The sequence below is a fragment of the Elephantulus edwardii genome, unplaced genomic scaffold, assembly GCF_000299155.1.
Source record: "Elephantulus edwardii isolate Elephantulus edwardi_28Jun2011 unplaced genomic scaffold, EleEdw1.0 scaffold00209, whole genome shotgun sequence".
Taxonomy (NCBI): Eukaryota; Metazoa; Chordata; class Mammalia; order Macroscelidea; family Macroscelididae; genus Elephantulus; species Elephantulus edwardii.
The window spans coordinates 2,719,374-2,745,962 of NW_006399959.1; the positions used below are offsets into that span (position 1 = coordinate 2,719,374).

At 41.4% G+C, this 26,589-nt stretch overlaps 1 protein-coding gene across 1 annotated transcript in view; it reads right to left on the reverse strand.

Annotated features, from left to right (window-relative positions):
• LOC102865208 (ubiquitin carboxyl-terminal hydrolase 7-like) overlaps positions 1-26,589 on the reverse strand; it is a 73,569-nt gene that overhangs the window by 32,669 nt on the left and 14,311 nt on the right. The window contains exons 6-13 of the mRNA XM_006897478.1: positions 23,032-23,162; positions 21,908-21,962; positions 20,411-20,491; positions 20,207-20,297; positions 17,402-17,484; positions 11,432-11,541; positions 3,547-3,703; positions 2,437-2,581 (exon numbers count right to left, since the gene is read on the reverse strand). Coding sequence (XP_006897540.1) covers positions 2,437-2,581; positions 3,547-3,703; positions 11,432-11,541; positions 17,402-17,484; positions 20,207-20,297; positions 20,411-20,491; positions 21,908-21,962; positions 23,032-23,162 — 853 coding nt within the window. The remainder of the gene's footprint in view (positions 1-2,436; positions 2,582-3,546; positions 3,704-11,431; positions 11,542-17,401; positions 17,485-20,206; positions 20,298-20,410; positions 20,492-21,907; positions 21,963-23,031; positions 23,163-26,589) is intronic.

Consider the following 26,589-nt stretch of genomic DNA (forward strand, 5'->3'; position numbering starts at 1 on the left):
CATTGGTAGACAGTGTTGGCTGGAGCTTCCCGACTAAATCAAGCCTGGAAGCAGGAGCGGCATCCACTTCCAAAATGGCTTGCTTCCGGAAACTCTATGTACGAACAGTGCTCAGGCTGTTCGTTCATAGGGTCGCTATGAGTCGTCTACGACTCGACAGCATTAAACAACAACAACAACACATTGGTAGAGAAGACAATAACTTAGGAACAACTGAAAAAAGATGAATGAGAACAGTTGTACAATTTGAAGACTGTAAGCAATGTCACTGAATTGCACATGCACAAACTGCTGAATGGTGACTGTTGTGCTATGTATGTTGTTGGTAAGTGCTGTCAAGTCTCCTGAAACTCACAGTGACTCTATGTGTCTGAAGCCTGCCCTGTCCTATGCCAGTCTCATTGACTCCAACACATCTACTCCGATAGCCCCAGTTACTATATCAATACATCTCATCCAGTGTCTTTCTCTCCTGCACTGTTCCTCTCATAATAATAAAAGTAATTTTAAATAGCTTTTATAAAAAAAAAAGAATGCACATACATGTTTATTGCAGCTTTGTTCACAACAGCAAAGAGTTGTAAACAAGCCTAAGTACCATCAACAAATGAATGGGCAGAGAAGTTGTGGTATATTCACACAATGGAATACTATGCTGCAGTGGAAATAAAAGAACTCATGAAATATTATTCAAAATAGGTGACCCTAGAAAACTCAAGGAAGACCCACACCTCACATCATACACAATGAGCTTAAGGTGGATCAGGGACCCAGGAGTAAAACCAGAGACAATAAAATTCATCAGAGAAAACTTAAGAACTACTCTAGAAGCCCTAATCTACAACATGAACAGATTTCCACACATCCTACAACTAGAAGAGAATAAAATAGATGAATGGAACCTTTTAAAAATAAAATCCCCAAAAAAAAAAAATAAATAAAAATAAAATCCCTATGCACATCAAAAATCTCCAACAGGGTAAGAAGGAAGCCTACAGACAGGGGAAAAATATTTGGCAATGACATAAAGGACTTGTACCTAAAATGAACAAAATCTCAAGAAAAAGGTAAAGAACCTAATCGCAAAATAGGCGCAGCATATGAATAGATACTTCACCAAAGAAGGCATTCAGATGGCAAATAAACACATGAAGAAATGTTGAAAATCCCTAGCCATCCGAGATGCAAATAAAACAACTATGAGATATCTCACCCCAGTAATAATAGCAAAGTTCAACAGAGCAGCAAACAATAAATGCTGACGAGGTTGTGGAGGTTATTCACTGTTGGTGGAAGTGTAAAATGGTGCAACCACTATGGAAGGTGGTCTGGTGCTTTCGCAAGAAGTTGGACACAGAAATACCATTTGACCCAGCAAATCCACTATTAGGAATATACCCTAAAGAAACCAAAGCCACCACTCAAACAGATGTGTGTGTGCACACCTGCTTATTATTGTGTTATTCACACTAGTGAAGCAATGGAAGCAATCCAAGTGCCCATCAACAAATAAATGAATAGAAAAACAATGGTACATTCACACAATGAAATATTATGCAGGACTGAAAAACAATGAACTCACTCACTCAGCATGGGTGAGCCGGAAGGACAGTATGCTAAGTTAAAGATCTCAGTCATAGGGAGCTCTGGTGGCCTAGTGGCAAGATGCTGCACTGCAATACCAGAGGTATGCAGTTCAAATCCACCAGATGCTCTGCTGGAGAAGGAGGGAGCAATCTCCTCCTGTACCAGTCAGATCTGATTTGACGGTACACGTAAAAAATAATACAATTAAAAAAAAAAAAAGATCTCAGTCATAAAATGACAAATACTGCATATCACTGCTGTTATAAAATAACACTGACATGGGGGAGGGAATTGGGGGGAGAATAGGAAAAGAGTGGACAGATAATGAACACTGCACTGGAACAAAAGAGGGGAACTGTTGGAAAGGAATATATGATAAGGCATTACGTGCATAACAATAATCTGGAATAGAGGTGCATTGCAAAGTGGACTGGGGGAGAGGGAAGGAAGAAAAGGTGAAACAATGAATGAAAATCAACTTTTCTGTAAACTTTCATTGAAGTCACAAATAATGTATTCACAATTTTTTTTAAAGTAAAAATTTCCTGGATGGGGGGAAAAAATCTGTAGAGCAAGAGCCTGCCTCATTTTTCCACTTCAGAGCAGCTGTTGGATTTGAACTACTAGTCTTCCCTTTAGTAGCCAGATAAGTTATGCACTGTGCCTCATTTTCCACTTCGGAGCAGCTGTTGGATTTGAACTACCTACCAGTCTTCCGGTTAGTAGCCAGATAAGTTATGCACTGTACCACCAGTGCTCCTAATTCTGACATCAATAACAAAGCAATCACTGCAACTAGTGTCACAGGCCCACATCTCAAGCCCTCAGCCAAGAGGATGGGGTACTCACTCAGTTGGGATTCTCTGATATAGACCAGCATGTAGGCATTTGTGGAGTGATGCAGAAACAGGCTGTCCTCAGGCCCTCCATAATTCTGCTCGATGGCCTCTTCTTTTGTGCACCTGGACACCACGTCATCATCAAATTTACACCACTGCAGAGAAAGCACAAATGGATGTTCCATAGCCAGTGACCATAACTGTCACTCAATTTTGCTGCCGCCTTGCACAAAATCCTCTTTTGTTGTTCTTAGGTGCTGATGAATTGAGTATGATTCATAGATACTCAATGAACACTAGACCTAAACCTTGCCTTAGCAACTTCCTCTGGGAAGTGCTAATTACTATTTACCCACTGAAAATTGTCCCAAAGGAGCCGCAGTGCACAGTGGGTTAAGCACCAGTCATTTTTTGGAAGACACAAAAGGCAGTCTCCTCCTGGGAAGAATACAATTAATCAGAAAAGATCAAAAGGGCAGCATCTGTCCCAAGAAAAACTCAGAGGCAGAAGGCTTAGGATTAATGGAAAGAAGAACCTTAGGAGGAAGTGTTAACAAGGTGTTGCATGGGGTGGGACTGTAATTAATGTCTTTAAACAGAACATACATGAATAACTGAATGGAAAACCAGATGAAGGAAAAAACCCTCTATGGAGCACAGTTCCATATGGCACACAAGGACTTGTCCTGAGTTTGACTTACAAGCTGTAAAGCCTGGTGTCAGTCACAAACCACTTACTCACTGTGACTTGTGCTGGAATGGACTCATAGCTGACCCACCAGTGGGTTTCCAAGGGTGTAAATCAGACCTGTGACTGCCTACCTTGGTCTCTTAGAGCCAATGGTGGATGTGAACAGCCAGAGAGGCTAGCAGGAAAATTCTCTACACACTAGAACTCCTTTAGTTACCAACAGGGAGCTACACAAGTGAAGGATGCATCACTAGCCTAGGTTCCCTTTTCAAGCTTCAGCCATAGAAAGGATAAAGCGACAGGACATGTTTTAGCAGCCAAGACAGACAACTACATTGAGGGGCACCCATTAGGGAGGCTGCAGTCTGGATCCAGCATTTAACCTCCCCCAGGTCTCACATTCAGCTCTGCTCCCAGCCGCGCACTTACCCTGCCATCCCCTTCAGGGTTTAGATAAACCACATAATGTCCTCCTTCGTTGTTTCCACTGTGAGCCAGGACAGCGTGAAGGATGTAATTGGCAGGGTCCATGGGATCAGGATCTTGCAAAAATTCATCAAGTGGCAACTGGTCAGGAAACTCAAACCTATTTAAAAAATAAAAAAAAATCAAAACTCCCAAATAACCTATTCTGAAAAATGCAGCTTTCATGTCTGTTGGACATTTCACAGTTGGGTTACAGTGTTTGCAGACCAGCCTCCTGGTTGATAGGCTCATCAATCTAGGAAAAATAAATAGGCATTTGACTTGCACCTGACCCTAATCATTAGGGGTTATCAGTTCTCCATGTGGTACTGCACATTTCCCCCCCCTTTATTTATTCATTTTTGCACATTTTGTAACCCTCTTCTTTCTTCCTCCTAAGGTCACCCTTTGTTCAGGATTATTCTCATACATATAATGAATAACCATATATTCCTTTTGGACAGTTCTTTCCCTCATCTGTTCCAATGCAGTGTTCATTATCACTCTTTCCCTCTTCCTTCCTCAACCCCTCAATGTCTGTCTTATTTTATAATTGTGGTGTTATGCAGTATTTATCCTTTTGTGATGGATATATTTCACTTAGCATACTGTCCTCAAGGATCCCCTATTTTGTGTAATGTTTTACTATTTCATTGTTTTTTTAATGCTGTATAGTATTCCATTTTATACATATATATTATATCCATTCATTTATTGACTGGCACTTGGGTTGCTTCCATCTCTTTGCTATTGTGAATAATGCAGCAATAAACACAGGTGTGCATACGGTACCACACAACTTGAAGCTAGATCTATGAGAATAATGCCATAAAGTACTAGAAGATCTAATCAATTTAAATTTAAGGAAGGCTACACTCAAGATGGTCTGGTGATAAATGTATGTTGTGTGTTTGGGGGGGGTGTGAGTGTGTGTTTAGAATGTACACAATCCTGAACTGCCAATGAATGATTCTGCAGGTCCAGGAGGTAGTCTGACAAATGTGGAAAACTTAAGCTTAGAAAGGAAAGATATGTAAAGGGACATCATCACCCAAGGATTTCTAGAGATGTGCTTAAATTTGCTCCATATAGTATGAAGTTGGACTATATGAAGAAGAATGTGGCATCAGGATTAGAAGACTCATCAACCACTACAGATGATGCAACTCTGCCTGTGTAAAAGAAAGAAGACTTAAAGTATTTACTGAAGTAGCTCAAAGAATTCAGTTTTTAGTATGAATTAAACTTCAGCATAGAGAAAAAATTCTTCAAACTTGTCTAATAAACATCATGATACAGAAAGGAAAGATGGAAGTTGTGAATTAATTCATTTTACCTAGATATACAAACGATACTCATGGAACCAGCTGTCAAGAAATTTTAAAAAGTATTACTAGAGGAATTTTTAAAAGTATTACTAGAGAAAGCTCTGGTGGACTAGTGGCAAGACGCTATGATGTAAACTGAAGGTGCATGATTGCAATCCTGAACGTTCAAGGTTCAAATCCACCAGATGCTCTACTGGAGAAGGAGGGGCAATCTCCTCCTGTGCCAATCGGATCAGATTCAACAGTACACACTGGAAAAAAAAAGCATTTAAAAAAAAAGAAAGAGAATTGCTGGGGGCGGAGATAAAGTATTACTAGAAAAAAATTTTAAAGAAAAAAAAAATGTATTAGTAGGTCAGGTACTGATTGTGGAACAGAGACCATCAACTAAGTTAAAATTAAAGCTAAAGAAGGTCAAATCATATCCATAGGAATCAAAATCTGATCTTGAGTCTATCGCCCCCTGAATATAAAAACCAACTCGGAAAAACATTGGAGGCCTTGAAGACTAATGAACAAAGATCAGATGAGTTGTGGGAAGATACTAAGAATATCGTCCATGAAGAACGCTAAAGTTTATTACAAAGAAGGAAGAAGAAAAGACCAAAAATGGATGTCAGAAGAGACTGAATATTGTACTCAAGTGCTGAGAAGCAAAGGGAAAAAAACCAAGAAATTAAGGAGCTGAAGAGAAAATGTCAAAGGACAGCTCAGAAGACAAAGCAAAGTAGTATAATGAAATGTGCAAGGAGCTGGAGTCAGAAAATAAAAGGGCCGAACTTGTTCAGCATTTCTTAAGCTAAAGGAACTAAAGAACAAATTCAAGCCACGAGTTGCAATGCTGATGCTACAGGCAGAATATTGAATTGATTCAGGAAGCATTAAAAGAAGATGGAAGGAGTAGACAGAGTCACGGTACCAAAAAGAATTGGATGACACAGAAGAATTTTGAGAAACATAATTTATGACCCAAGAGGCAATGTTGATGAAGGAGGAAATTCAGACTACTCTGAAGGACTTGGAAAAAAACAAAGCCCTAGGAATTGACAAAATACCAATTGACATATTTCAACAATCAGACGGTGCCCTCAATATGCTCACCAGGTTATGCCAAGAAATCTGGAGGACAACTACTTGGCAAACTGACTGGAAGAGATCCATGTTTATTCTCATTCCAGGTGACCTGACAGAGTGTGGAAATTATCAAGCAATATCATTAATACAACATGCTAGCAAAATCCTGCTGAAGACTAACAAAAAACAATTGGAACAGTACATTGACAGAGAACTACCAGATGGATCTTGGCAGAAAGTAAAGAGTAACAGAGGAATGTCTACCTGTGTCTCATTGATGATGTAAAGATATTTGATTGTGTGGATCACAATAAATCATGACTAACCTTGAGGAAAATGGGAACCCAAAAACACGCAATTGTGCTTATGTGAAACTTATACTTGGGCCAGGAAGCAGTTCTCAAAACAGAGCAAGGAAACACTGCATGGTTCAAAATCTGAAAAGGAACGTGTCAGGGATGCACTCCATATACCTTTTCAATCTATATGCAGAACAGACCACTCGGGAAGCTGGGTCTTTAGGAGGATAATGTGGTTTCAGGATTGATGACGACTCATCAACAACCTATGTTATGAAGCACTTGCTGCAGAAGGTCAAGGACTGTAGTCTTCAATGTGGATTAAAGCTCAACATTAAAAAGATAAAGATTCTCACCACTGGGCCAACTGGCAACACCATGATAGCTGGAGAAGAGATCGAAGTTGTTAACAATTACAGCTTGCCTTTTGAGTTGTAATGTTGGAGAAACATAATATGGACTGCCAAGAAAACAAGTAAGTCTGTCTTAGAGAGGGTGAAACCTTGGAAGTTTCTCCTTAGAAGCTAGAATTTTGAATGTCCATCTCACATACTTGGCCAGAATGGACCCATCCTCAAAGAATAACACCGCACTTGGAAGGGTGAAGGGACAGTGCAGGAGAGGAAGGCCCCAGATGAGATAGATTTATACAGTAACTGGATTAATGGGGTAGGTGTGTCAGAATCAGTGAGATTGGCTCAGAACAGGATGGGCTTCAGAGCTGCTATACAAAGAGTCACCATGGACTGCAGGCAACTCAACACCACAGAACAAAAATATGGGGCGGGAAGTATTATATTGGGTCCTGCTATCAAGGACCTCTCTCAAGTGCTAAAGAGGAAAGGATGTCAGATTAAAAGAAAAAAGTGCACCTTACTCAAGAGAGTTTCAACTGCTTTCTATGTATGTTAAAGATGGGTAATGAACACAGCAGGCTAAAGGAGAACTGATGCCTCTGAGTTAGGATGCGAGTGAAGAATAGTGAAAATTCAATGGACTACCATAAGAACAGGTGCTCCTGAGGAATGAGGATGGCAAGACTTAGGGTCACACACTCTAGACTTAACAGGAGGGATCAATTCTTGAAGAAGGGAATCATGCTTGGAAAAGCAGAATTGTTGGTGATCTTGTTATATACCATCGAGTTGCGTCCAACTCATAGCGATGCTGAGTGTCCTGCACTATTCTGAGCCAATATCACTGTCTTTGACAGACCTAAACCCATTTCTCCAGTCACTAAGTCAGTACATCTCATTTTGAGTCTTCCTCCCCTTGGCTGTCCCTCCACCCTTGCAAGCATGAGGTCCATTTTTCCAAGGACTGGTCCCTCCTGGCCATGTGCTCAAAATATGTGAGACGAAAGTTCAAAATCTTTGCCTCCAGAGAGCATCCTGGTTTCATTCTGTCCAGGAAAGAACTGATTGTTCTCTTAGTAGTCCACAGCATGTCCAACACTCTTCTCTCTTCTCCAGCATCACAACTCAAAGGCATCGATACTTCTACCATCCTCTGTTACTGTCCAGTTCTCAGTTCTATAATGAGTAATTGAGAAGACCATGGCCTGAATCAGGTGCACCTTAGTCTCTAGAATGACATCACTGCCCTTTAGCACTTTGGAGAGATCTCTGAAAGACTTTCCCAAAGCAATTAACCTTTTTTTTTTAATATAAAGTTCATCTACATTGTTTTTCACATCGCCAGAACTTTCCCTTTTCCTTTACCCACCCATCCCTCCACCCATCAAATTGTGGACCCTACAATAAAAATGCTTCAATTCATCTTCTGATTTCCTGACTGTTGGCGCCAAGAGTGTTGATTATGGAGCCAAACAAACTGAAGTTATCAACAATCTCAATCTCTACTCTGTCCATCATGAAGTTGCCAACTCAGTGGTGAGAATCTTTGTTTTCTTGATGTTGAGCTTCATTCCACAGTGAAGACTACAGTCTTTGACCTTCTGCAGCAAATGCCTCATATCCTCTTCAGCTTCAGCAAGCAAGGTTGTGTCATCTGCATCTGAATAAGGTATTATGCTTGGAAAAGCAGAGTATTGATGAAAGAAACCCTTCAAAAGGAAAGCTCAACACTGTAACTGCAACAAGGGGCTCAGATACTGCTCCAGTTTTAAGGATGGTACAGGGCAGACAGAGCTTTGTTCTCTATACATAGGGGTGCTAGGAGTTGGGGTTGACTCAAAGACATCTAAGAATGGCAACTGGTCAAATGTTCTCACCAGGGTGCCAACTCAAAATGCCCTCAGAGAACAGAGAGAAAAGTCAGGCAGAGCAAGAAGGCTGCCATGAAGACAAGAAAGGTGCCCTGCTCCGAGAGGGCAGCTGCCACTCAGGTCCAGAGATGTTGTGTGATTTTACTATAAGACTGGATATTTTAAAATTATTGGCTTACAATAATCCCTTCTCCACTGTGTTTCATTCATGTACACTGCATGTTATACAATCTTTCATTTATACTGTTTCATACAATCATTCTTGTAAATTATTTTATATAATTACTATTGATCTATGCCTATTATTACCCTATGTTTGAGTTCCCATTTAATTTAAACACACACACACAGAGAGAGAGAGACACACACACACACATTCCTCTTCCCCTCCATCTACCCACTAAACTCATCACTATCTTAATGATTTCCACCTTTCCCCCTTTTCTGCTCCGTTTCTCTTTCTGGACATTCGCACACATCTTACTCAGCCTTCTATTTTTTATAAAAATAATGGTCTCCTGCAGTATTTGTCCTTATGAGACTGAGTTCACTCACCACCATAATGCTTTCTCCCATGCATTGTTCCTTAATGCTGCATAGTATTCTATTGTGTAAACGCAACACAATTTCTCAATCCATTCATTTGTTGATTGGCATTTGGGCTGTTTCCATTTTCTTGCTAATGTAAGGAACACTACTATGAACATAGCATATGTTCATCTTTCAGTTCTAATTTCCTTGGGGTATATTCCTAGTAGTTCTGGTGTTAGCTGAGTCAAAGACTAGATTTTTGTATGAAATCTCATGATCTTCTACGTAGTAAGCTAATTCCAATAAAAAAGGTAAGTAGAAAACAAAACCCACTGGAACTGGCCCTCAGACTGCTAACCTGAGGTGCTTGCATGTCACAGCCAGAGAGAGAGAGGATCAAAGAGTCCCTGATGGCTGCTCCCCACTCCTGGTGGAAGGCTCCCTCAACACTGTTTTCCAGCAAACCAACGAGGATACAAACTTCACATTCTAAAGCAGGTAAAGCAGTGTGAAGCATCATTCTTATACCCAGTCCCTAAAAGATCTAGAGAACATTCCCTGAAACAGCACCCCTCTCGCCACTGCAGCCTTCTTAAAGATTTCGGCATATTCTGTATGTCAATAGCAACTGAGAGATGGAAAAAAACTGGAGAATCCTATTTCAAAACACTAACATCACACTCCATATCCAAGGTTAACACCTGCATTCTAACCAAGAACGAATTCATTAGACATTCTAGTGATGTCCTCCAGGACACTGAGACCAGAACTAGATGGTGCTTGACTACTCTGGCAGGCCACTCTAAGAGAATTTTGGATTGAATGTCTTAAATAGAATGATTTGGAAAGTCTTGAACACAATGGTCAGACAATGTGGAACAAAACTAAAAAACATAAAAATAGCCAGAATTACTGGTTCAATAGAACCTAGGGAAGCCCCAAGACCTCCTAACAACATGCCCAAAGTACATGAGATAATGCTTCATGGTCCTTTCCTCTTAAGAGCACTCTGATGACACCTTCTCCAGGTTATTTATTTGTTCCTTTGGCAATTTATGGCAGTCTTCTGGCAGTACTCTTCATCAATACCAAAACTCAAAGATATTCTTTTACCATCACCCTCAGCCAATGACCAACTTTCAGATGCATAGCAAGAGCACGTTCATCTTTAAAGTTACATTATTGCTTTTTAGTACTTTAGAGAGGCCCCTAAAAGCAATTTTCCCAATGTAACATGTCAAACAAGATGACCAATGATACCAGGGAGGCACATTCCTTAGAATAAACACCTAAGATTAAAAGAGTAGACTTCTTAGGCAGAAAGTTGAGAAAGCAGGAAGGGGTAGGATAAGAGGATGACTAGAAACAAGAATGACAGTGAGTATGTAGGAAAAGCTTGGTTACACTGTCAGTAGTGAGTGTCATAAAAACAAAATATAATGGAATGGTAGAATGGAGAACAATTTGCTTTGTATACTTTCACTCAAATTATAAGAGAAAATAACTCTTGGCAAATGCAAAAAGTGTAAAGTAAAAAAGGGTGCTATATTCATGGATTTTATCTGCCACAGTGCACAGAGGACCTCAGACGATCAGAAGATTCTCCAAAGACAGAAATCAATTTGAAAGACACAGGTTCTCAAGTCTCCTCAGTGAAATGACCCCTATACAATGGAAAAGCTGAGGCCTCAGTAAAGGGAAATGAGAGAAAGACTGAAAACATAAGGACTTTGAGTACTTACAACTAAAAAGCTGAGCATTCCCCTTTAGTCAATTCTGACCCCATTCCCCTTTAGTCAATTCTGACCCAGTGACCCTACAGGACTGAGCAGAACTGCCCATAGGGCTGCCATCTCTACAGGATCTCCCAAGGAGCAGCTGGTGGGTTTTAACTACTGACCTTTTAAGGGGCAGGTTAGCCAAATACCATAGCTTTATTGAGAACAAAACCCTAAAGCCCCTCGGCACTGAGTCAACTCCAATCATGGTGACCCTACACTAGGTTCCCAAGGCTGTAATTCCTCACAGAAGCAAACTGTCTCTTCTTTCTCCCTCAGAGCAGTTAATGAGTTCAAATTGGAACCTTCTGGTTAGCAACCCAGCACTTAACCTACTCCGTCAACAGAGCACCTTAACCTGGTCTATCTCCACTGCCCTCAAGTGGATTTCCACTCGTGGTGACCTTCTGTCAGGTTTCTGAGGCTATAAATCTCTATAGAGGAGATCTTGCCCATCTTTCACTCTTAGAGTGACTGGTAGATTCAAACCATCAACATTCTGGTTAGCAGTCCAGCAGGTAAGCACTATGTTATCAAGATATTTTCTAGGGCTGAGCAACTGCTACATCAGGATTATAGGGAAATCTTAACTTTACCACTTTGCGTAATTACCTGTCATTGATCTTGACATTCTGGCCTGTTTGGGCATCATAGGTGAATCTCATCAGCTGGAGATGTAATACAGGTGGCAAAGTTAAGAACTTCACACCTTTCTCTGCTTCCTGCACATCAAAAAAGAAACAAGAATCTAGTTCACTCAGCTGGTACTGGAGCCATGCTTGCAACAGTTCTACATACCAGTTTGGAAGGAGTGGGGACTTTTGTGGGAGGTGCGGGAAGAGGATGGAGGTTCAGAGAGAAACCACAGCACCTTGAAATCCTTTTCTCTACTACTTAAACTGAAGTTGCAGTGCTGCATGTGGGAGGAACCTCCTCTCTACTTAGATTAGGCTCTGTCTCAGTGTCCAGCCACAGGACCAGTAAGGTCAACTGAGATTCAGTCATTTGCTGCATCTGGTCATCAGCTAGCATGACGGAAACACAGAAGCACAGAACAACAGATAAGACAAACTGCAGTGCTGTGCAGCCTCTGACCAGAACCAGTGCCACCAGGTGTCCAGGCTGGGGAGTCAGAGCCACTTCCCTCTCCAGAGCAGGATGCAGGAGCAATGAGAGGCGTTTACTGTTCACGCCAGCTTCTGCAAAGATGATGTGATTCAGGTACCACTCCACATAGCTATCCTGTGCTACAGGACATCACCCTTGTGCCACACCGTCCCCTACACAGCACCTCTCGTCTCCATGAGGCACTGTCTTTCCCCTTCTCTGACTTCTCAGTCTACTCCTTCTTCCTGAAGGCTGTGTCTTCTCCACCAACTCATCGCCGAGACCCTCCTGACACACCTCTCCACATCGGCCACAATTCCAATCACTACGTTCCTCCTTAGCTGTAATGATGCACCTCCCAGAACCTGCCCGAGACTGAGCTGGAGAGCTGGCAGCTAGGCCAAGAACAGCTCTGTCATACACAAATGCTTCTGTGAGGACACAGCGTCTCAGAAAAGATGAAAACAAAAATGCATAAAGTTACTCTTCACAAGCCAATGGCATGTTTTTTAATGCTGTTGTTAGGTACCACTAAGCTGACAGCGACTCAGAATGACCCATACACAACAGAGTGAAAGCTGGTCCCACCCTCAGGCTCCACAGTGGCCACTGTTGTAGTCACTTTATCAATCTAGGTCAATGAGGGTGTTCCACTCATTCACCTTTGCAAACACGTCTTTCTCCAAGAACTGGCTCCTGATGACAATGGTGTCCACTCAACTACACATCAATCACAGTGGCCCTATGAAAACCAGATCAAAACTTAGCCTTGGGATCTCTACTACGCTCAAGCCATCGGTGCAGTCACAGCCCACTGCTTGCAGCTGTCTTCTCTCTGACTGACCCTCCATCTTTCCGAGCGTGTCTTTTTCCCCCAAGGACTGGTCCTTCCTGACAACAGACAACAAGTATGTGAGATAAAGTTTCAACTCCCTTGCCTCTAAGGAGTACATATGCTACCCTTCCTCCAAGACAGATTTTACTGTTCTTGGTAATCTGTTCTTCACTAACACCACAGTTCAAAAGCACTGATTCTTCTTCTGCCATTCTTATTCACTGTCCAACTTTCCCAAGTATATAAATATACTAAAACAACTAAAATTACCCTGGCCTACAGCAGGCATACCTTAGTCTCTAAACTGGTATCATTGCTCATTAGCACTTTGGAGAGATCCCAGATAGTGATTTTCATAAAGTAACACATATGGTAGACAACTTCAATCTTTTCCCCATGTATCATGATGTTGCCTATTTGTACAGTGGTAAGGACTTTTGTTTTCCCAATATTGTTATATAATCAATACTGAAGACTGTAGTCTTTGATCTTCTGTAAATGCTTCAAGTCCTCTTTATTTTCTGTTAAAAAAGGTTGTCAAGTGCATAAAGCAGGCTGTTCTGAGTCTTTCTCCAATCCTGACACACATTCATTTTCCTACAGTCCAACTTCTCTAATTATATGCTGAGCTTGTAGACTGAATAGGTGTGGAGAAAGGATACACATCTTTTCTGATTTTAAACTGTAAAATGTTTCCTTGCTCTGTTGAGACAACTACTTCTTACAGGTTTTGCATAAACATAATTAAGTGCTCTGGGATTTCCATTCTTCTCGACGTTAGCCATAATTTGTTATGATCCACAGAGTTAAGTATCTTTGCATAGTCAATAAAACACAAAATAAACATCTTTTTGGTATTCTCTGCTTTCAGTGAGGTTCCATCTAATAGTAGCCACGATAATCCTTATTTCAAAGCTTCTTTTACTTGCATGTAACAGTAGAGATTTTTTTTATATAATTTACACACTCTTTTGAATTACTTTTTGTTGGAATGGAATATGCAGATCTCTTTCAGTCTTCTAAATTTCTTGGAGTAAATTACGTGAGCCTGTACAGGGCTCTATCACTTAGCTAGAAACCGTAATTGATATTGCATCAATTTCTGGGTCTGTCTTTTGTGTCAGTGCTTTCCGTGCACTGTGGATTTCATCCATTAGTCCCACTGGATCACATGCTCCCTCCTGAATGGGTCAGGCATCAAGGAGTCCTTTTGGTGCAGTGACTGTATATTTCCGGTCTATTTTCTTTTGGTGCTCCTTGCATCAATCAGTATTTTCCCCCTAGAATATTGCACCTCGGGGGTCCTGCTGCTTAAGATGTCCACAGTATGAGATGAAGGTTCACCACCCTCCTGGTTGCACTTCCTCCAAGATAGAGGTTTTTGTTCTTTTGGCAGCTCCACGCTGTTGTTGTTATATGCCGTCGAGTCACTTACGACTCATAGCTACCCTAAACAGCCCTAAACCCTGCTCTATCCTGTGCCAATTGCACTGCCTCTGACACACCCATACCGATTACCCCAGTCACTGAACCAATCCATCTCATAGAGGGCCTTCCCCTCCTGCACCATCCCTCCACCTTCCCAAGCATGATGTCCCTCTCCAAGGACCCATCCCTCCTTACAACATGTCCAAAGTATGTCAGACGAAGTCCCAGAATCCTTGCCTCTAAGGAACAGCCCGGTTTAACCCTCTCCAGCACCACAGCTCAAAGGCATCAATTCTCCTTCTATCCTCCTTAGTCATTGTCCAACTCTCCGATGCGTAACAAGTGATTGCAAAGACAATAGCCTCTATCAGATGCACCTTAGTCTCCAGAGTGACACCACTGCTCTTCAGTGCCCTGGAGAGGTCCCTAACAGCTGACTTTCCCATCGCAATATGTTTTTTGATTTCCTGGCTGATGGTGCCAAGAGTGTTGACTGTGGAGCCAAGCAAACTAAAGTTATTAGCAATCTCAATCTCTTCACCATCCATCCTGATGCTGCCAATTGGTCCAGTGGTGAGAATCTTTGTCTTCTTGACATTGAGCCTCAATCCATATTGGAGGTTGCAGTCCTTGACCCTCTGCAGCAAGTGCATCAAGTCCTCCTCAGTTTCAGCAAGCAGGGTTGTGTCATCTGCATAACGAAGATTGTTGATAGATCGTCCACTAATCCTGACGCTACACTTCTCCTCTTAGAGCTTGGCCTCTCGGATAATCTGTTCTGCATAGAGGTTGAAAAGGTATGGAGATAGGACACATCCCTGGCATACACTTTTTCCCAATTTTGAACCATGCAGTGTTTCCCTGCTCTGTTCAGATGACTGCCCCCTGGTCCAAGTATAGGTTTCGCATTAGCACGATCAAGTGTTCTGGGATTCCCATTCTTCTCAGAGTCAGCCACAGTTTGTTATGATCCATACAGTCAAACACCTTTGCATAATCAATGAAACAAAGATAGACATTCTTCTGGTATTCCCAGCTTTCAGCTAAGATCCATCTAACATCAGCTACAATATCACTAGTATCGTGACCCCTTCTAAACCCAACCTGGACTTCTGTCAGTTCTCTGCTGATGTGCTGTTCCAGTTGTTTTTGGATGATCTTCAGTAGAATCTTGCTTGCATGTGAAATCAATGATATTGTTCTGTAATTTCCACACTCTGTTGGGCCACCCTTCTTTGGAATGGGAACAAATATAGGTCTCTTCCAGTCAGCTGGCCAAGTGGTTGTTTTCCAGATTTGTTGGTACAACTTGATGAGCACGTCCCGGGCAGCATCTATTAGCTGAAATACGTCAATTGGTATACCATCCATTCCTGGGGCCTTGTTTTTTCCTATTTCTTTCAAAGCAGCTTGAACTTCTTCCTTTATCACCATAGGCTCTTGCTCATATGTTATTTCATGAAATTCTTCTGTGTCTGCCAATTCCTTTCGATACAGTGACTCAGTATATTCTTTCCATATTCTTTTTAATATTTCCTCGATCATTTAATATTCTTCCTAAAGCATCCTTGATTATAACAACCCAAGGTTTGAATTTGATCTTCAGTTCCTTGACCTTAAGAAATGTTGGGGGGAAAAAAAGAAATGTTGAATGAGTTCGGCCCTTTTGATTTTCCAACTCCACCTCCTTGCACATTTCATTGTAATATTTTGCTTTGTCATCCCACGATGCCCTTTGGAATCTTCTGTTCAGCTCTTTAGTATCTTGAATTCTTTCTTGTGCTTTGGCTTCTCTGCACTCCAGTGCAATCTTCAGAGTTTCTTCTGACATCCATTTTGGTCTTTTCTTTCTCTTCTGTCTCTGTAATGACTGTTTGCACTCTTCCTGGATGATACATTTGACATCCTCCCACAACTCATTAGGTCTCTGCTCACTAGTGTTCAAGGCCTCAAACCTATTCTTGAGATTGTTCTGAAATTGAGGTGGGATGAACTCAAAGTCATATTTTGGTTCCTGTGGCATGGCTCCATTCTAGATTCAGTATTTTTCATCAATACTATAATTCAAAGACATCAGTTTTTCTCTGATCTTCCTTATTCAAGTTTCACATGCATACAAAGCAACTGAAAATCCCACAGCTTGTGTCAGTCACACCTAAAGAGACATCCTTGCTCTTTAGCACTTAAAGGCAGATTTTCCCAAAGCAATATGCTATCTGATTTCTTGACTCCTATTTCCATGGATGCTAATTATGGAACTAAGTAAAAGGAAATCTTTGCTTCTACTATACCATGAAATACAGAAATACTTCTTCAGCACCACCTATGCTGTCTGACTTCTAAAATAATATCTACTGTTTACCTTTACCATAAAACATCAAGATTTAGGATAAGGCAATTCTTGGGAGATGATCCCAATGCTTGTGCAGCATTCCAGGTTTACTCTATTCCAGTTACAGTTGTCAGGATGACACTTTGATGTACCATCTGGTGTCCTGAGTGGCTGGCCTAAGCTAGGGAACCATAGCTCTGCGGCAACTGCCAAAAGACACATTTCACACTGTGACACACAAGATGGCCGGCTTGTGAGGACAGGCCAGGCCGAGGATCTGCATCACTATGTTACTTAAATGGTGTGACGAGTTTATGGGCTTGCAACACAGATAATGATTTTCTAGATCCATGAGGACACCGCAGGGCCAGAACGTCAGATGCTGGGCAGTAGGAAGTCCAACCTTTCTGTGTCCTGCCTGGACTGGAAGCCTGCATGGAGAGCTTGCTGTGCTGCCTGAATCCCAGGCCATTCTGAGGCCTCAGGAAGCAAGAGGGCCTCCATTACTTCTGTCATGCAGATGGGACTCATGGCTAATTCTAAAACCCATTATGAAGTAATAAGAATCATTGAGTTCATGTGACCAAATAATTCTATCTGTGACACTGGGAAGCTCCAGCACTGACACCAGGAGATGAGGATGCAGCTCAGTGAGGACCCCTACACCCAGTACAACCCTCAGGTGGCAGGGCAGCAGTTCTGCCTCTTGAATGGTAAGCATGCCAGGGTCCAGCCAGCTACCCCTTTTCACCTTCCCAGATGCCATGAAGAAGAAACACATAAAACAGAACTACACAACAGTTAATCAGCTGTAAGGTAAAAGATTCAGAAACAAAAGGAAACACTACAAGGGAAAAGGGGAACAGAATTTGCAAGTTACCTGAAAGCCATACTCCCCAGCATCGTACTTATTGTCCCCGACTAGTTGTTCTACTGTCACATAATCCACAAATGATTCAAAGACTTGAGAGAGAGAGAAAGAGAAAGTCAACCAAAGCCATTATTGTATGCCCTAGACAGTCTAAGTACTAATTATATACATACATAACAGTTATATAACACACACACACATATATAAACTACACATACACCACTACTCACATATATATAAATATATAAAAATACACACACACACACACACACACACACACACACACACACTCTGCTGTAAAATTGATTTGGACTCCTAACAACATATATATCATTAAATACATATAGATTGAATCTACTAGCTGCCTCATGGGCAAAACGATGCAGTCTATTCTTGTAAAGATTTACAGCCTCAAAAATACAAGGGAGAAAAAAAAATCCAAGGGAGAGTTGTCAGGAGTCTAAATTGAGGTGACAGCAGTAGGCAAACACGCATGCACGTACACACACACACACGTGTACATATAAACATGTTTGTAGGTATTACATGTTTACACATGCATGTATTTGTGTATATACAGCTGTGTATATGTGTGTATGTACCATGTGCATGTGCACACACACAGTTCTCCTGGTAGCATAGCCTATTTGGCTGCTAACTGAAAGGCGAGCAATTACAATCACCAGTAGTTCTGCTGGCAGAGGGTTTGGCTGGACTTAAGTATATATGTGTTACACACAGGTACATAAAACAGAATATAATGAGGGGATTGATGAACTTTATTCCCTGCCCCCTTTGAACCATCTTTTGAACAATGTAGTACCATGTACCATTATCACCCACAGTTATAAAGCCAGCAACAGGTGACACGTAGGTGCTGAGGCCCCAGTTATGCTTCTTAAGGGCATTAAAAGTCATGAGAGAGGGGAGGGTTCAGTTTTAGTAATTTCTATCAGGTAGCAGGAATTAATTAAGGCTGCGATTATCTGACACTATGGAAATGGCCTGTAGGCAAAGGGACTAATATAACAGACCTAGCGACAAGAGAGATGTGCTGCAGGGTTCCTGAGGATCCCTGACAGGCCACCTCACTCTGCACACAGGGTGAAAAAGGACAGATCACGACATTCTACCACAAAACTGCTCCAGGTGGACTATAGACAGGTGGAACAGACAAAACAATAAACATTCCCGAAGGGAGCCACGAGCTCAGACTTCAGGAAATGAGGCAGACTGCTGCCTTTCAATCATGGTGCTGGCCAAGATTACCACTGAGGTGGTCACTAGGTGCCACTAAGCAAACTACAACTCATCATGACCCTATCAACAGATCTTGCCCTCTCCTGCACCATTCTCATCATCTCTGATGCTTGCTCGCACTGTGTCAATCCATCTTGCTAAGGGTGTTTCACCATAGCCAGCCAAATGAATGAATGAACAACTCTGTCTCAGAAGAATGCTCCTTTGAAGTGAGGATGGTGAGACTTATTCTCACATACTCTGAGCATGTTATCAGAAGGGCGACAGTCTCTAGAAAAGGACATGATTGGAAACATAGAGTCAGTGACAAAGAGTAAGGCTCTCAACAAGTTGGTCTGCCATAGTGACTGCACCAATGGGCCTAGGAAGGGCAGGGACTGTGAGAGGGTGGATCAGGCAGTGACTTGTCCTTTTACATGCTAGGTATAGGAGATGGAGCCAACTCACTAGCATCTAATGACAAGACTTTAGGACAGGTGATCATTTCCTAGGACACAAAATGCAAAGATGGAAGCAATGATTCCACTAAAATGGAGGAATTCTGTTCAGCTAAGAGCAATATCAGAAGTGAATAGGTAGGCTATTTGGTGGACCAAGGTTTCATAAACCAAGCTGGGGCTGGTATCCAGAGTATGTAAAGAATGACTTCCATTCTCATCAGGATGGAGTCACAAGACAGGGCCTTGAAGACAGATGAATTTCACAGTGTAACACTGACCAGAAGAAATAAGGGAGAGACTACAGGACAGGTGATTCTATTTACGCACGCATTTACAACGTGAAAGCCGAGGTGCCAGAAGCCCACAGTGCTTTTCTCTAAGAGGAGGTGGTGACTGAGACAGGACCAGGTAGGACTGCCTTGTGTCAATCTGTCTCTCATGTATGGAAGGGTTACAAGTCTGTATTCACTTGGGCATCTCTCTGTAATGTGGTATATATACACATTATAAGAGCACTTGTTTAAGTGGTACAATAAACCAAAGCCAAATTCCATGAACATGAGACCAGAAGAACTAGATGGTGCCCAGTTACCACCTCTGGCCACTCTGAAAGTGTTCAGAGGAAAAGATCCTGGATACGTTGAGGCAGGGGGCCAATGTGGAACAAAACTCTGAAATATTAAGGCTTACTTGTCTGCTGGAGACTGCCAGGACTCCCAAAACTATGGCTTTTACTCTTCAAGACTGGAGCAAAACTCACCCAGCTGGATCAACTTTCAGCCAAACCACAGCCAGGCCTCTAAAGTGACCAATCACACTAGGGGGACAAGCACTCCTTAGAATAACCAGCCATGAAAAGTCAAAAGAACATCTGCCCAAAGTTAAAGCCTTATAGGCAGGAAGGGGTAGGCCAGATGATTAATGGAAATAAGAATTAACAGGAGGAAATGGCAAAGTCTGATTACCTTGTGGATACTATAGTTAATTTTATAAAGCAAAAAGTGTATGAATGATAAAGTGAAAAATCAACTTGCTTTGTAAATTTTCACTCAAATAATAATGATAAACCATAGCTGAAGTTCTCAAAGGCTCTTACCTATATGCACACACTTACTGTTATTCTTTCCTTTGATACTTAGTTGAATATCATAGTAATCTTCTCTTCTCTCAGATCGATAGTCAACATCTTTACACTGGATGTAGGACTACAAAGAATGGGAAGATGACAGGCAAAATGTTAGCAGTAAAAAAAAAAACAAAACAAAACACTCTATAGAGTATGTTTTAAAAGCAATCATTGAAAACAACCATGACATACCACCGTTTTTCCTCTGAATAATTTAGGGATGGTGCCTTCTACACATGTGCCCCTCATCAACTTTTCTACATCATCAAGCAACTGAAAGAGATAAGTCTTGGCTTTAAAAAAAAGAAAATGTACATTCAACTAAGTATGGTAACTTGCAGATGGTATACTCAGAAACCTGACAAGGAAATGTCAGTGGCCCAAGAAATTCTAGGCTATAAATATGATGACTGTTGACATAAAAAAACATACAAAATCCTCTTCCCTGGTTGTGTATTTATAAGACAAAAAATGCAAATACAATAGAGAATAAGTCCTTAATACAGGCTTAATGAAGAGCTGGTGGCTCAGTGTATAATGTGCTAAGCTGATAAATGAAAAGGCTGGTGTTTCACATCTAGTAGGTGCTCTCTGGGAGACCTACAGTCGTCTTCTATACTGATCTGTTACCCTGGAAACCCAATGGCGGGTCACTATGACTTGGAATGGGTTCGTTCAGCAGTGTATATGGATATGGAAAGGTGCCCGGATGGTGTAGGGCATCATATGTTAAGACTGCGAACCAGGAGGGACTCAGTGATGGAAGGCGTACAGGTTGTTGCTGCTAAACCAGAGGCACAATCTCTCTGGATACTCTGAATTCCCACTCTGAGGCAGAAAGATGGGCAATCTTTTCTGTGTGACTTACTGATTTGAAGTCCAATGGAGGCTTAGCTATGAGTTAGTTGGTTCCTACTTGATGGCAATGAAGAGTGAGAGTGTGTAACAGTTATGTATGTGTGCATGCGCGTGTGAAAGACCGAGATAAAAAAGCATAGTGGTTTCAATCTACCTGCTGCTCCTTGGGAGAGAGGCTGTGTTCTCCCATAAAGACTCAACGCCTCTGATACCTATGGGTCACTGTAAGTTGAAAACAATTTGATGTAGTGGTTTTGGTTTGGTTAGAGTACTATTAGAATTCCACATATTCATCTCTGTAAGAAATCATGTAAATGGAACACTGGAGGGACCACTACACCAAGAGATGAATGAGACTGAGCTTGTCAAAGAGGATTCACTGGTCTATGGAGGTTGAAGAACTCAATTCAATCTGGCTAGTACTAAAAAAATAAAACCCACATCATGCCCAGTCAATTACCTTGAGTAGCCAGGTACTTGTGTGTTTGTCTAATGGGACAAGAATCACAAAACTGGAAAATTCAAAAAGTTGGCCTCAATGACAAAGAAAGGGAGGTTCCTGGAGACAACTCTGTGCATCAATAGAGGCCAGCATTTTAGTCATTTCGAACAATTAGGGCTGCTGCCTCCGTCGGTCACTTGTATCTGACTAGCTGGACACATTAAAAGTGGACTCTCATCCCTTAACATTTCCTTTTTCCAATTTCTGGCTTTTAACCTAGAGAGCTCAGACTATGTCGCCAGCTTGATTTTTGTCTTGAATAAAGATGAGTGGCTTTAAATAGTGGGACATGTGAGTACTTGGAGGTTCTGGGCCTGCATGGAACTTACCACACGACATAGCTCCTGAACATCATGCTGCATGAAGCTGTCTAAAGTTTCCCACCTTTGAAAGAAAATGAGCATCAGCAGTTACACTCCTGCATCTCATATGAGAGTCAAGATGCAAGTCACTTGGCTTCAATAGCTACCCTGGGCATCATCAATCATCCCGATCCCTTCCTTTCCCATTGTGATCTGAGTGAATCTACAAGACTGGTCTGGTACCCCAAGCAGCCTCTGGTATGCATTCTCTTCTGTGCTGCCAATTATAGTCCCCAGACTGTGCCAACACTCTTCCCACCATCTCTCTGTGGTTCTTATTTCCATTCTTTCCTCTACCCTCCCCCTTCCTGCCTTGTGAGCTTTATTCTGGGTAAATCTTCCCTTTCAACTATTATTTTTTAAATTCTTTTTTATGTAGTTTTTTTTTTGAGGGAGGTGAAAAGAACATAATTACAGGAAAAATGAGTCCAGGTAGCACAGTGGGTAAAGCACTTGACTGCTAACAGAAACATCAGTTGTTCAAACCCTCCAGCAGCTTTACGGGGGGGAAAAATGAGGCAGTCTGGTCCCATACAGATCATTCTCACAAGCCTCAAGGGGCAGGTCTACACCATCCTAAGGTTCACTATTGACCTAAAAGTTCCTCACAGAGATGGCTTTCAGGGGCAGCTCGGTCCCATAAAGAGCATTCTCAGAAGCCTCACGGGGCAGCCCTACTCTGTTGTACAAGTCCCTATCAAGCTGGAAGCTCCTCACAGCAGCAGCTTTCTGGGTTCTAATTCAAGACATAACCAATCACAAATTGACACAAAAAAGCCTGCAGCTTTTGCATCTGGTCTGAAAATCTTAAGGTTAAGGAAGGTGATGGATGCAAATCAGTGTACATGTACATGGACTTGAATATCATACATGCTCTCTCCTTGAAAATTTTAAGCAGCAGGTAACTTCTGAAGGAAAACGCCAACACCTAGCTTCCATTTGCAAAAAGATACCGCAAAACCCAGAGACAAAAGCACACTGGCACAGTGTAGTCAGGCCTGGCAACATTGACACCCACACGCTGAATTTCTCCACTTGTTCATCCCTCAGAGGAGCAAGCAGCATGGGAAGGGCTGATTATCAATACAGACCCAAATGACTTGGTCAGCCGTTTTGTTCCAACAGGCCTCTCACTGTGCTGCAGCTCATAGAACACTCTCTGTAGTGCAAAAGGGACACTTCTGGATGAGTCATCCCCCTCTGTGGGCATCATGTACACCGCCTGGAAGAATTGATTTAGAAATAAGCATTTAATTCCAGAAGACAGCATCATTTCCAATACCACAGAGGCTTAGAGGTAACTGTTTTTACTTATTTCCAAATGCATCAGGGGTATTTAAAAAAAAAACCAACCAAACTCACGTTAAGTCAATTAGGAAAACACAAGAAATTGCAAAAGAAGTTGAACAATGAATATAAAAAGCAAGGAAAGAACTGATGCCTTTAGCCTTTAAACAGTGGTGTTGGCAAATACTGAATATACTACAGGCTGCTAAAAGAACAAATAAATATGCCATGGAATACGTGTAGTCAGAACATCCATTAAAGCAAAGATGGTGAGGTGAGACACCTTCTCATGCGCTTGGATAACAGAAGGACACCATGTTGTAGGTCAATGAAAGAGAGGAAGACAGACTTGAGTGACTGCAGAAAGTACAGGAGACACTTTAAGAACGGCACAGGATAGGCTGGGTTCGGTTCTGTTGTACACAAGGAAATGGCTGTGAGTGGAAGTCAACACTCAACAGCAAGAACAACAGTTTAACACTAAAAGATGAACACTCTTTAAACTGTCTCTTAAGAGGATAAATGAAGTGACTTTTCAAACATAGTTACAAACAGCTTTTGTGTTAAAAACCAAAATCTTAGTTTGTGTCATAACCAAGAAGGAGGACTGGCTGTTTAGGACTGACATAAAAGGCCTTCCAAAACTCTATGGACAAGATGATGATTGGATATAGGGCTAGAAGATGAGCCCATCAGGCTGGAATGCACTCAGAATGGGACTGGCGAAGAGCTGGCTCTTCAGAGTGGAGTCTGCTGAAGGATGCAGGTGGAACAAAGTTTTCATCCAGTGGAGAGCCTTCATGTGCTGATGTGGAAAGACTCAAAACGAGAAAAAATAGCTGCAAATATGCATGGATAATTAAAACACGAAATTTTAAAAGTATGAATCTAGGAAAATTAGAAGTTGTAAAAAATTAAATGGGGCCTTTTCTATATTTCCCCTCAAGAAGGAAATCTGTCCCTTTGGGACGTAACTTTCTAATAAATCTACCTTTACTTTTACCTTTAAAAAAAAATTGAATGCATAAAGATTGACATCCTAAATTTTAGTGAGCTGATATGGACCATAACAGTCATTGTGAATCAGACACTCATGTGATCTACTATGGTGGGAAAGGCAAATTAAAGAGGAATGGTTTTGCATTCACTGTCAAAAAAGAGCACTTCTTCACAAAGGAAGACATTCAGATTGGCAACAGAGGATGACAGAATATGAACTGATGCCTTTGGGTTCTGGTGCTGGAGAAGAGTCTTGAACACACCATGGACCATCAAGAAAACAAACAGGTCTGTCTTGGAGTGGTGAAACCAAGTTTCTCCTTGGAGGCCAGGATTCTAAAGTTCCATCTTACATACTTGGGCATGTAGCCAAAAGGACATCATGATCCAAAGGGTAGAGGGACAGCAGAGGAGAGGAAGACCCTAGGTAAGATGTCTTAATACAGTAACTAAGGCAATGGGGGTAAGCTTGTCTAAGTAAGTGAGCCTGATTCAGGGGAGGGTAGGCTTCAGAGCTATTGTACATAGGGCCACTATGAGCTGCAGGCAACGTGACGGAACAAAACAACAACTATCCTGCACTCTGAAACGCAGTGTGACATGTCCTCAAAAAATTGTGTGTGCGCGCACGCGCGCGCGCACACACACACACACAGAGAAATCTCATATAACCCAGCTAATCCACTGCTAGGAACAGACACTAAGGATATCACAACTGAAACATAAACACCTGCATTCATAAAAGCATCATTCACAATATCAAGAAAAGGGAAACAGCCCAGATACCCATCAACAAACTGATGGCATGGGATACTGTGGTGCATTCACACAATGGAATACTATGAAGCACTAAGGAATAATAATTTCGTAAAATACTATAGAACAAAAAATGCTCTAAAGAGCATTAGGCTGAGTAAACTAACTTAGTCTCATAAGGACAAACATTGCATAAGCCCATTATTATAAAAAGAGAAGGATAACTAAGTAAGATGTGTATAAATGTCCAAAAGGGAAAGAGAGAAGGGTGGAAAAATCAGTAGGATAGTAGAGTTTAGCTGACAAGTTGGGAAGGAGGGGTGTGGAGGAATAGGAAAAATTCATTAAGGACTTAAAAAGACAAAGGGATAGGTGAGTCCTGGTGGCCTAGTGGCAAGAAGCTGTACTGCAATCCCAGAGGTGAGAGGTTCAAACCCACCAGATGCTCTACTGTGGAAGAGGGACAATCTCCTCCTGTACCAGTCAGATCCAATTTGACAGTACACACACACACACACACACAGAGAGAGAGAGAGAAAATAATTTTTTTTTCATAAAAGACACGGTGGCCTAGTGTAAGAAGCTGCACTGAAATCCCAGAGGTAGCAGTATGAATTCACCAGATGCTCTGCTGGAGAAGGAGGGGCAGTCTCCTCCTCTACCAGTCAGATCCGACTTGATGGTACACACACACAAAAATAATAATAAAATTAAAAAAAAAAAACAGACAGAGGGAATAAACAGGCATAGATCAATAGAAATTAATGATATAAAATACAATGTATATGAATTATTGCATAAAACACAATGTAAATGGGGGGGGGAGAACATTTCAAGATCTATCCTGACATAATGCAGTGATCAGAGACTATCCACGTGCTTACAAGAAAGATGTTTAAAAGTCCTTATTCAAATATTATAATTACCACTAAAGGCAAAGATGAAGAAATTGAGGATTTCTGCCAATTTTTGCTCCCTGCAATTGACTAAACATGCAATTGAAATGCACTAATAATCACTGGTTACAGGAATACTAAAGTTGAAGAGAGAAGTTGAACAGAAAAGCAGTAATGACAGTTGGAAAATATGGTGTTGGTGACAGAAATGACGCTGGATATCAAATGACAAAATTTTGTATAGTCAATGATTTATTTTACTGCAAAAATTTGTGTTATTAATTAAAAAAAAACCAAAAAACAAAAAACCCACCAATCAGCAACTGTCCTGACTTGATGATCACAACATTTACACAGACATTTCCTGATGGATACACAGTAATCAGACTGACTAGACCTGTGTAAAGAAACAGTTGGAGCAGTTCAGTGACAGTAATCAAAACAAGGCCAAAGGATGACTATGGCACAGACCATCAAGTACTCATATGCAAGGTGAAATTGAAGGTGAATAAAATAAAAGCAAGTCCTAGAGAACCAAAATATAACCATGAGACCAGCCCAAATCAGCCCAAATGAATTTAAGAAACTATCTAAAGAAAAGATTTGACATTAAACACTAAAGACTGAAGGATGAGCTGTGGGATGCCAGCAAGGACATCACCCATAAAGAAAGCAAAGGTAATCACAAAGACAGGTGGAAGAGAAAAGATG